This window comes from Scomber japonicus, chromosome 13 (genome assembly GCF_027409825.1).
Source record: "Scomber japonicus isolate fScoJap1 chromosome 13, fScoJap1.pri, whole genome shotgun sequence".
Taxonomy (NCBI): Eukaryota; Metazoa; Chordata; class Actinopteri; order Scombriformes; family Scombridae; genus Scomber; species Scomber japonicus.
Window position 1 is genome coordinate 23072378 of NC_070590.1, and position 12399 is coordinate 23084776.

Consider the following 12399-nt stretch of genomic DNA (forward strand, 5'->3'; position numbering starts at 1 on the left):
AAAACATCCAGGAAAGGGACAATGAGCATGCCTAAATCTACGGCTCAGTTAAATGCCAACAAGCAGACTTCACCTTCATGTACACAAACAATCAGCTTAACAAAGACAGAGCTGGAGTAAAGCCTTTTGTACACTGACTGCACTGTCATGTCTCCTGGTCCCTTTATGTGTCTTCCCTCAGAGAGTGTGACAGAAGTGAGGACAAACATCTATGTGACGAGTTTTGGGCCGGTGTCAGATACAGATATGGTGAGTATTAATCTCTTTATCTTCCTCTTCACTCTAATTATCACTATGAGTCATCAAATCTGTGAGATTTATTAGATTTTATTTCTCAATTCTGCCAACATCATCATCATATAATATGTGAATGTATAGCACAGCAGCATGAAGTAAACATCTTTTTATGTCAAGATAGATAATTAGATCTAGCTTAGTATGAAAACAATAAAAAAAAAAAGTCATGAGGGTCATTTTCAAGATAGAGCATGATGACCTTAATTTAATGAACTTGCTTGCTTCTCTTCGCGTGTGCTCTCGCTATCTGTGGCCCCAGTCCGACAGGCTACAGCTATTTTAAACCAATATTCCTGTTGGACTCCAAAGGAAGCTACTTTCCGCATGAGGCATTCTACCTGTCTACTTGATGAAGCTCCTACAAAGTTCCTGGCATCAATTTTGACATTGTTGGCCCAAGTAATTTATTTTTTATACATAGTTATGCGGCTACCGGCACATTTTCCTCTACTTTCATGCATGCAACACTTCTGGAAACACAGAATCTAGTTTGAGTACAGACAACTATACAGACGTAAATGGTGTTTCTAGCAACCATCGCAAAAACTAATATGACAACATTGTTTAATGAATAAAGTGGGGATATTTTGGTTGGACTAATAGCTTTGGGTGATATGATCAGTTTTCATCAATCATTACTAATGCGATTTGTAGGTAGTATCCATTAGGCCTGTCACTGTTATATTTACTATTCAGCTAGAGTCACACAACTTTAAGGGGAAAAAAATCAATAATGCAGTCTTTCGCAGCAGGAAAAAAATTGGTGTGTACGTCAATGCATTACATCAACCAAAATCCTTCAAACCATTTAGAAAGTTGTAGTGTTAAAGTGCTATCTTTCGAACAGCATTACTCTGGAGAAATTCCCCTCAGTGCCCTAGATGACCTCCTTTAAAAACAGCAGATGCTGGAGATGGTTCACCCTTTGTCTTGGGACCTTATAGGGCATTTGACATATTTGATTATGCAGCTCTAATTGACCGCCTTGAGCACTGGGTAGTTTCTCTGGTTCGCCTCTGAGCGGCCTCGACAGTCTGTGTGACGTAGCGAGATTAGCGGGTTTTGAGTTGAGGTTTTCTTGGTCTCACGAGAGGGACTGTTTCACATTATAACAAGGCTCTGCGCATAAGCTGCCCAGTTGCAGCTTTCGTTTAGGCTGTCAGAGTCAAACTTTACATGAGTCCATGAGGATCTCATGAAGATTTCATGGACTTAAGTGAAGATAATTATAGCGGCTGGATAGACGGCAAAAGTCTTCAGAAAGAATCGCTTTTCTTTCATTGATGGTGTATTAGCAGCAGATTATGTGCGAATCAATTGGTCGCCTATGCCAAAATTATGTCAAGAAACACAACTTGTTAAAGTCTGGTCATAACTGTGGCAGAGACCATTTTCTTTGACATTTTCTAAGTTATCGCTGCAGTGCTGTGATCGATGTTCTTGAACTGACTCCCAGAGACCATTTTCTCTGACATTTTGTAACTTAATCGCTGTTGTGCTGTGATCAATGTGCTTGTACAGACTCCCAGCCATGTGCACACACACACAGCAGGTAGCTAACATTAGTTAGCGATAGATATCAATAATTTACCAGTTTTAACTTTGCATATTTAAAATCTTGAGGGCGATTGATTCAGTAGCCTGCAAACATTTTTCCATCAGCGCAGCCCTGGGTGACATGTGCCTGACTGTGAATAGCAAATAGATTCACAGCCTCGAGGTGCAGGAACCGGTGGGGTGTTCATATTTTTCAGTTGATTTAATGTGGAGCTCCCATCCGTACATTAGGAGCTGTGGATTGTGCTCAACAGGAAGGAATGATTTACTGCAAAACATCATTTGTTACGAACGCCATGTTTTTTGAATGAAAGCTTCTACAACTTGAAAAAAGAAAATTCTGGGTTTGGCTTCCACTTCCACCCTCATGCCATTGTGGATATACAGTTGCTGAACTTGCTTTGTGTGTTAGCTCTCTTACTTTATGACAATAGGAAGTACTTTATCTTTTTCTGCAGATATCACCTTTGGGGTCTCTCTGGGCTCAATTCTAGCTCCAATCTTTTATTCTCTTCACATGCTCCACTTGGCAACATCATGAATCAATGGCAAACGGCACAGAGCACAGTCAGTGGCACACGAGATGGGTGAACAGGACATGGCGGTGATGCTGTGGTCAGAGCCACATGTTGTGCAACTGCAGCGTGGTTAGAGATAAGAACATTTGGCCTCTGTGCCACAGGGCTGTATGTACAATAGCTGCCACTGTTTGACTCTTCCAATTTGTGGAAACAAGGCATCAACATATATATTTTTGCATTGCTTAGTTAGTTTCAGATTTGATGTCAGGATTTCACTGATCATTACCTTGGCAAGGCTCATTCTGGCCCCAAGCTACACTGTGTGTTCGTCCTCAATATGCACTCGAACACTGCATGAAGGCTTCCAGCATTTCCTTTCAAGATTTTTCACAGTCTAGCCTCAAAAGATGATAAGGATTTAGCCTTCAGGAAGGCTCACAGTATGGGACACATGAGTCAGTATCATCTTGTAAAGCACTTTGCAAGTCTGTACATACATGCATTCCAATGTGTATATTATATGCTCGTTTTTATCTTTCACTTCTGTGATATATGTAATGTATAAAGCCAAATCTCTTTTTTCCACATTTACATCTTGCATATTCACTGTCTCGATTTGAGTAGTGATTACAAAACAGCATATGTGGGAAAATGGATTTGAGCATTTTGAGCAAAAATTTAAGAAATTCACTACACATTCTCTCTAACATTTCTATTGTATCTACTAAATTCAGCTTTATAGAAAAGGTAGAATGTGTTGTGGGCTATTGTATTGGATAGCATGTTATCCACAGCAATGAAAAGTTGGTCACAGATTAGCAATAGGAGCCCTGGTGCTCTTTTTGCAGAGGAGGGAATCAATGGACAACAACGCCGATTATACAGTACACTGAGCAAATGTGGCTGCACTACAGTAAGTAGGTTTTGACTCTGGACTTAAATAATAAGCAGTCTCAAAAGCTGAAATTGGTACCTTTTTCCAAAACGGAGGGCACCCTCTGTGGGTGAGTGGGTGGGAGGGTGGCTCACTTTTTCTTTGAGTTTAGAGAATAACAAGGACTGTTCCATCTGGTAAGCAGAGAGTTGCACTAGGTTTATAAAGCAGGTAAACCTGTGACGGTCGAGTTATTTTCATGATTTTATGAAAGTAAATTTGGGTTTTGACACTGACACTGAGCTCTGCTGCACACAGACAATGAAGAAAAATCTACAGTAGGTCAGGGTTGAGCGATCATGTTTTCTGGTCCATGGGTTTCCAGGCTCCCAAGTTCAGAATGAGTTGGAAGTGTTATTTAAGTGTGCAGAGAGAGACGGCCTCAGAGTATTGCAGTAAACAGTTCTGGGAAACAAAAGCAGGGACCAGTTTTCTAGGTCAGTTAAAGGAAAGGAAATGACTAAGCCTGGAGGTATTTCAGAGGTGAAAAGAGGCTTTTCAAGATATTTCCTTGATGTGCTCTCCAAAGGGAAGTTCTGTATTGGAGATAATTCACCAGAGTTTAACAGATTCATTTAGGGCAACTATGTATCCAGTCATTAAAATAAAGTGAGGAAAATCAGCCGTAACCTGCCAAAAATGAACAAAAGAGAGACATCTAATTCTTATCATGTTTCTCTGTGATTGTTTGGTCAAACCTAGTTGTTTCCCCTGTAGATTCCTTTAATCAGCCGTTTAAATAATGCTCATTAAACTCTTTAATACGCTTTAAATTGAAAGTGTTCCACCTGAATAAACTAATATACCACTTTATAAATGCTACCTTTCCTTTTGATGCAATGCAGGGACATGAATGAAAAGTCAGCTGGGCAGGTTAATAACATCTAAAATGAATTTTAACGGGTCAAAACTGTTTATACATGCAGATTTTTGTTTGTAATTAGTTTACTGTGAGGTTGTAAAAATGTAGAACTTCATTCGAGGCTTGCTTTTTAGTTCTGTATGGAAAGAGATAAAGCAAGCACATGCACACAGAGATAGCACTGGATTGTGCTTGGCATCAAATACCTTATCACCTAAACCAGAGAAAGCTACTGTCTATTCAGTTCTGTCCAAAGCCCATCACCAACTAGTCTTTGGAAACTTGGTCTTATGTTATTTGTTTGGAGCACATTAACTGCAGGAGACCTTGAAATTATTTGTTGAAACATTTGTTAGAACTCTTTGTTAAATTCATGAAATGGATTTTTGATATGTTTCCAATAAGCATAACAGTCAAACTAATGGTTTTGTGATGCTTTACTTAAGCAAAGCAGTACTTTGAGCTAGATGCTAACGTCATCCATCCAGCAGTTGTTGAGACATTTCACTCAAAACCAGAAATGTCAGCCTCATGGTGGTGTTTGCAGAAAAATCCAGGGACAGTAGAAAACTGTCCAGGAACCATACATGTGTGTGCCAATCATCTTGTAGCTGTACAAAAATTTCACCAGATAAAAGGAACATTTTGACATCTTAGAATTCATCCTCTGGAGACAATGAATGTCTGCGCTAAATTTAATGACAATCCATCCAATATTTGAGATGTTTCAGTCTGTGCAAAAGTGGTGGAGAGACCAGCATTGCCATCCCTTGAGCCACAATATGCCATGAGCAGTGTGGCTAAAAATGTGGAGCATTAAATGCTTGAAGAAATTGTTAAAACTGAGATATCCCAAGACAGAGGACACTCTATACCCTAGGCATCTCATACTTTATGTGGTGTATATCCAGTGGTCCAATTACCCATCTTTGTAACATCAAGTGTGCCAGAAATGTCTGCTTTTCGCTCACACTGGGGGCCATTCGCTCAGCCTTCACTTGGACCCCAATACGCCACATCTGCCTTTAGTGTCCCACAATCACAACAGGAGGGAAGCTAGCTGCATAATTGGAGTGAAATTCGAACATCAAGCCAATAACAAGGCAAGTTATTCAGAGTCTGTGCGAAGAGCTTAGAGTCAGTGACTGTGGCAGATTTCTCCAGTGTGTCACAAAACCCTGAAAGTGGGTTACGGTCTTGATGCTGATCTCTAGTAAGTACGTGGGTGTGTTTCTCTACCTCGAGCCTACCCCTCCTCCACTTCCTCTTACACATCCTATGCATTGCATCTCATCCACATGTATGTAGTGTCAAGGCACATTTACCTGTTTCATGGTAGGATTTGACAGGCCTGCTCTGATGAAATGGGTAGCGATTTAGGCTGTCACAGGTACTGTGCTGAAGCCTGCTTTCACAAAGATGTCAGCGATGGCCTGATCTCCCAGAGGTTTCACAACCTCTGCAGGAAAACATTGCTGGAATAGCGAGAAAAGAGTTTTCAATACACAGCCACTGTTTAAAATACAATAGATTCAAACTCTAAAGTTCCTGTGCAGTTCAAGGTGAAAAGAACAGATGGAGGTTTGTGTTACAAAAATTTGAAGGTGAACTCCTAGATTCTGCATCAATCATGTTGTCCTTGTTCAAAGACTAGCACGGCAAACTAAGGCCCTTTTCATGAGAAGACAGAGAATTGGAAAAGCTGTCGTGGTCCCTCAGAACCTTTTAAAAAAACATACACTCTTAAAATAGGGCTTAATTTTTATCCCCTCACCATGCAGGTCAACATGTTCCTTAAAGTCTCAATATGATTCATGTGAAGGGTGGGAACAAATTGAAAGCAGAGCAGGCAAAGCCTTTTTGCATCCTAGCACAGTGTATTTTTGGTGCAAATTGTAGCCTCAGGTGGCAGGACTTTTGAGAACTCCTGTACCCTGCAATCATGTTGCAATCAAATGACAGAAGGAGCCCAAGTTTTTCTCAATTAGGTGCAAGTTATTACATAGGCCCTAGTTTCAACTTGTTCACTTCTAAGCACACAGATTACCCACCTGCTGTCATAACCAAGACAACAAATACATTTGAGAAAACGTTAGTGGTACAATGAGACCTTCTCCCTGTTGCATCCTCTTGTTGTGAAATTTGTGTTGTTAAATTGATAGTGTATTATATATGATTTTTTTCATTGAAATTTATGTTGTTTAATGAAAAACATGTCTCCTCCCTAAAGACATAACCCACAAATATTCTTGTTTAGCATCATCATTATTATTGCGCACTTATTTCATCCAATTACATCTTTCCTTCCAATTACATCATTTAGTTTTAGCTTTGATACATTAGAAAATCTATTAATACTTATTTAAAAGTTTTAAAATGTGTTTTTGTCAGCAGTAACTTAACACGACCCCAATACAACTGAAGGCAGATAACTGAAAGTACAAACTAACCCAGGAGATAAACTAAACTTCTACCACAGAGATTCAATTAGAAGCCACAGAAGTACTGAGAACGGAACACAGAGACACAGAAAACAGACATCAGTTGAGGGTGACTGCGTGACACATGCTTTTTGAGAGGGGAAGCAGGGAGAAAGGGTGTTCGGCCATAGTTGGCGAGACATCACTGCATCCCACTTGGAGGTGGGTCAGGCTCACTTTGGCCTGACTCCCGAGATGGTCTCAGCCACGACTCTGCACAACTTGGCACTTTTAAGCTGATAATGGAAAGGAAAATCAAAGCACCCTGGTTTGACTTGGCACAACCAAAAGTGCCAATGGAGAAACCCTTAAGGGATATTTCTTCTCAAGGTGTTACAGCAAGGTGTTACTGTTGCTCCTCTGTCACTTTGTCTGCTAAAAATTTGGCTAAACTGTAGCATTAAATACATTTTGATTGATTTGATGTTTGGATTTATTGGGTTGTTGTTTTTTTTGACACATAATGTAACATTTTAAATGAAAGCTGCAAAATGTTTTTCCTTTTTTTTCTCACAATATTCAGTCATTGCAACTAAAGCATGATTAACATTTACATAGCAAAGAAAAGAATCACCTGACGTCAAAGATGTCAAAGATAATGCACACAGAGAATTATCACCCAGCTCTGCATTACCCCTCAGCTCTACAGAGCATTATAGCATCTTTTATCTCATTGCTTTGGTTTTCTATTCTGGTTCACAGTCACTTCTCTCATAAACACTGTTTCCAGAAAAAGCAGGCAGCTGTTTTCCAAGTAGGCAACTAGCTGGCGAACATAGTGGTGCATTTAGCAGCTAAAAAGGTAGACACGTCCTTTTAGTAGTAGGTGGAACCCAAAAACAGAGCTAAAAGGAGAGTAAATATATCTTACATATATGTATCAGTAGACCAGAAATACAACTCTAAATAAATGCTTTTACCCTGTTTCTGCTGGATGTGTAAGTAAGCAACCGTTTCCTAAACATTTCCCATTTCAACATAAAAAGTTAGAATCTGTCTGTGTTGTTTTTCTAGTTTTGTTTCCGTTGCCCCAAATGGGTGGAATATCTACCAGACCAGCTGCTGTTTTATTATTAAAGGTATTTTATAGTTTACATTTTGGGGCCAAGCAGTGTTGACTGAGATTGTGACATGACAGAAATAAAAGTTGAGTCTGACAAGCTTTAGAGAAAGATCGTTAGTGAATGGTCTCAACCGTATGCTCTGTACAGCCACTATCCACCCTGATCAATAATGCAGCATTTAGTGAACATCAACCACACAGCTATTACATTTTACTCCAATAGGTCTGAGGCAAAATCAATTAGCCCATCAAAAAGCCCATTTTTAGAAGATACTGTTCTTGAATGTGAGTTGCTTGACAGAAGCTATAAATATCCATGATTTAATCATGTGTCTGATCTTGAAAATGAAAATGTTTATATTAGCTTAAGTTATTGCATAAACATGTTCAATGCAATATACAGTTCATTTGTTTCTGCTATCCAATTCCTTGCTAGTTTAGTTGTTGAACAAAATGTCGGTGTCTAAAAGTATGGCATAATGAAGTGCTAAAATGTGTTTACGCCTTGGAGCAGCAGACGCTGGTGAACACGGAAGATAATTGGAGTTGGTATGGGATTCACAGCTCATTGCAAGTCTCACACAGGTTACACTCCCAACAGGGAAAGGTGAACTGTACGCAAAAAGCAAAGCGAGAGAGAATAATTGACAACGGGAGAGCAAGAAGGACTTGTAATTACAGCATTAATCAAATCCTCGACAAATCATCACAATGCTCAGAGTGTGAAGTTCAGAAGAGCCAGGTCTAATAGATATGCCTCCTCCAGGAAGTAGTCGGTGTCATTACTACACCAGCTAATCAGTGTTATCGCTAGTTTGCTGTGAACTGTCAAAAACAAGACACTATCACATATATCACACCTAGCATTTCTGCCTGAGAAACTGTGGAAATGGCACTCTTGCAGAATACAATATCTTGTCAGGGACACTAAATCAATCCCATCAAGCGAGTCAGTTAATGTAGATAAACACAATGTGTGTGTTATGTGGTTAGCGAGTAAGAACATTGGACAATAATAAAAACGGTGCAAAAATATTCAGCTATTTCAATTTCTTTGACAGAGTAATGTCTGTAGGCAATCTTTCAGAGATGAGAGATCCATTGGAGTGGGGTTTGTAATTTATTTGAAAAAAGAAAAAGATTGGTGGGCTTTTAAAATACCAGCTATGTAGTGACCAAAATACTAAGAAAAAAAGAGCTGAACCTCAAAAGCACAGAACACTGAAAGAAGCCAAAAAAAGTGCCCAAATCTGCTCATGAAACCAAATTAAAACTAAAACCTAACGACATTATTAAAATGTGAGGTAAAATCTAAATGTTTAGAATTTAATGAACTCATTAGTTCAAGATAAAAAGGCTGCATTAATATTCTATCAGATATTAGACACAACCTTCCTGCCATTATCAGGGAACCAGACACTCGTTTTTTTAACGTCTAGACTCATTTAGCCTGGTCTACTGTACATCCTACCTTAACTGCCACCATATCAGCCTTTCCTCATTTCCTTTCATTCTCATCATTTTCTCTCTACTTCTACCCGACTATTGGCCACTTCTCTCCTCCACTCCCCCTCCACTGAGACTCAGTCTCACATTTGAGCAAAGGAGACATTTCTTTGTGTGCGTGACATGCTTGTTTTCTCTTGTCTTCATTTATCTGTCTGCGTGTTCTTTTCCTGCTGCGACGATCCAATGCTATTTACTGAAAGTGTTCAGTAATTAACCTCAACGGGGAACATTAGAGACCCTTTTAGTTAAGGCATATAAGACAATGATAGTGGCTTCTACAGTATTATGTTCATGGGGGGAAAAAACTTGATTAGTCATTGTATATACGCCGCAATCAAAGTGACTTGCTTAACTGTAGCCTGATTTGAACCATTAAAATGTGAACTTAGAAGCACACCAGACGTGTATCTAGAGACAGCACAGAACACTGCACCTTTAACCTTCTTAGTTACTGTATGAAGGACATTTAAATTTAAAGTTTCTACTGCTGGAGATTGGTCAGATTGAATTTGAGTATTTTAGCTTTTCAAATGTGAGTGTTTGCTACTTTTTTTTTTTAGTTTTGGACTACTAGTTGGACAAAACAAATAATTTGAAGGTTTCTTGTTGGGCTCTGTAGAGTTGTGATGGGTAGAGACTAAATCAATGCAAAAAAAACATCAATATACTGCATGAAGACTAATCATTAGTTGCCAGAGAACTAGACTCCACAGTGATAAATTCAACATTGACTCTAATTACCATTTTTATCTGGGGATGTCCTGAGCAGTTTTTTCTGTCCCTGATCCCGATCAGAGTCCTTTAATATTGGGGACAATCTGATACTTAATTTTAAATAGCAGCAACAGATATGCAACGTTGATTATAAATTCAGCACTCTTTATTTATCACTATCAGGTCAAATCTATTTAGTTGATAAGCTTAAATTGTTAATATGATATGAATAAAAGTTTAATTGGGGAGACTTCTGAAAGTGAGAACACACATTCAGCTGTTCCTTTACTGTAGAGGAATCACTCGGGTTGTTTGAACAATGAAAATACTGATTGTACAGTGGAGTTACAGAGTGGAGCTTCTTCCCTTACAAACAATCTTGACCACGAACAAATCCAGACATGTTTACAGAGAGCAATCAAACCGCCAAGACAACAGCCAAGTTTTATTTTGACCAGTCATTAAGTTACAAATATTATTAATTAACAACAGCTGATATGAGCTGTCGCAAGTGACGTTTGTCATTTTAACAGCAAAAGTGACAACCTATGCTGTAGAAAATGAAAAGCTACTACCTAGATGTTTTGTCCTCCACTCTTTTCAAAAAAAAGACAACAGATTAGTTACGGCGGGAGCCTCTGTTGTAAATCAATTTTTAATTTAATATATTTGGACTGGTCTGTGCTGTTGGTCAGACAAGACAAACAACTTGAAGACATCATCTCAGGAAACACTGACATTTTACAAGCCAGGCAATGAAATGAAAAAGCAGATTAAAGTGATAACAAAAACACAACCGCTTGTTGCTGTTCTAATTGTATCAGATGTCCAGGTTGTTAATCTGTATGTAGAGGAGTCTTGGTGACCAACTGAAAATCTAAAATGTCTTCCTCCTGTTTCTCTCCTCCCCCACATTTCCTCACTGCAAGATGCCAAAAATTACATACAGGTTTTTAAAAAAACCCTATATCTCATCATATATCTGGAGAGTAATTCTGTATTCATGAGTGTATTTGTAAAACTGTCATACAGGTGCCACAAATGTGTTTTAAAATGTCACTTAGATTACATTTGTTTACTACATTAAATCCATTCATGATCCTCCCTGCTATAAAAAAGGCATTTGAAAAGTGCTGTTGGGTAAAGGCTCCACTCTGTCCCCTGTGTCAAGGAGAAATCAATCACTCAGTCTCTGGAGAAACACCAGCTGGCATTTGAACTGATTGTGCCATTTGGCTCTGTGTGGAGACTGAAAGATAGGAATAAGGAAAAGTGTAGTCAATCTTCAAATTTATTCCTGTGTTTACTGAAGATTTCTGTTTAAAAAGGAACAAACAAATGAAGGCTTTGCCCAGCTGGGCCAAACACGCCATTGTTTATTTATTTGTCACAGGACATTTTACACTGATTTGGATGGGATCTGGCAATGCTGCTGGATCTCATAAGGAAGAAAAAAGTGCATATACGTGTAAAACTGCTGACATGGAAATGTAAGTTATCCTGGGTCATTGTGTGGCTAACCTTTAAGAATTACTGCCAGGAAGTTTTGGACAAAGATACACAGAACACAATAAAACTAGCATATTGTGTCTTACTCGTACCTTAAGTCCTTTGTTGTCTTCACAGGGTAAAAAATGCGCCAGACTTAGCATTAAAGTGGATTAATTATTTAGACCTTGGATTTTTATTAGATATATAAAGATTGTGGACACATTAAACAGCGACTGCAATTAAATTAGAAACATAACTCAATAAAAGAGAGGAAATGGTTTGAGGGGAACGTGTTTGTCGCACTCCCTCTTTATTTCCTGCCATTATTCATCAAAGAAGACCTCTGCGGGTTTTATTAAGGGCAGCGTTTTACAGTACTGCAGGTTTTCAGGCTGTCAGGAGGTCAATCATATCAATTAACAGATGTCCATCCTGTGCTGTTCATCCCTGTTGATGTGTTAAGTGAAAGCTGTACACCTCCCCTGCTGAGGGTGATGGCTTCCTGGTGTTAAAGCCGTTGAGAAATGGCCGCTTACAGCTCACAGGTGAATTGCAAGTGCCCTTTCACTGAAAGAACAAAAGCACCATTATTGATCACCAATAATGTGGACTGTTGCATGATGCGGTCAAAAGATACAGATGGCTCACTTCCATCTCAGTCTCTGAAGACGGCTGCACAGCCGCTGCACACGGCTGATGAGGGAAGTCTGTTGCTAGGACACCAAGTCCTATTGAACGAATAATGTGAAATAAATTCCTTTTGGCTCACTACTTCCTGCATTCATTTTATTTTATTCAGATTTTAATGCGCTGGCAACATTACAAACACACATTGTTGCATTTTAATAAAACATGAAACAGATGTATTACAACATTTCTTGCTGAAGCTAATTTGACTTTCAGCCAATGCTTTAAGTTAGAAACAAAACATTATTAGCAGAGCAATAATGACATAATGGAGGAAGAGATAA

At 39.0% G+C, this 12399-nt stretch overlaps 1 protein-coding gene across 1 annotated transcript in view; it reads left to right on the top strand.

Annotated features, from left to right (window-relative positions):
- Positions 1-231: 231 nt before the first annotated feature.
- The window catches only part of gabra3 (gamma-aminobutyric acid type A receptor subunit alpha3), a 33152-nt gene continuing 20984 nt past the window's right edge, over positions 232-12399 (top strand). Inside the window, exon 1 of the mRNA XM_053331300.1 lies at positions 232-249. Within this exon, the coding sequence (XP_053187275.1) occupies positions 247-249 (3 nt within the window). The 5' untranslated portion in view covers positions 232-246. The remainder of the gene's footprint in view (positions 250-12399) is intronic.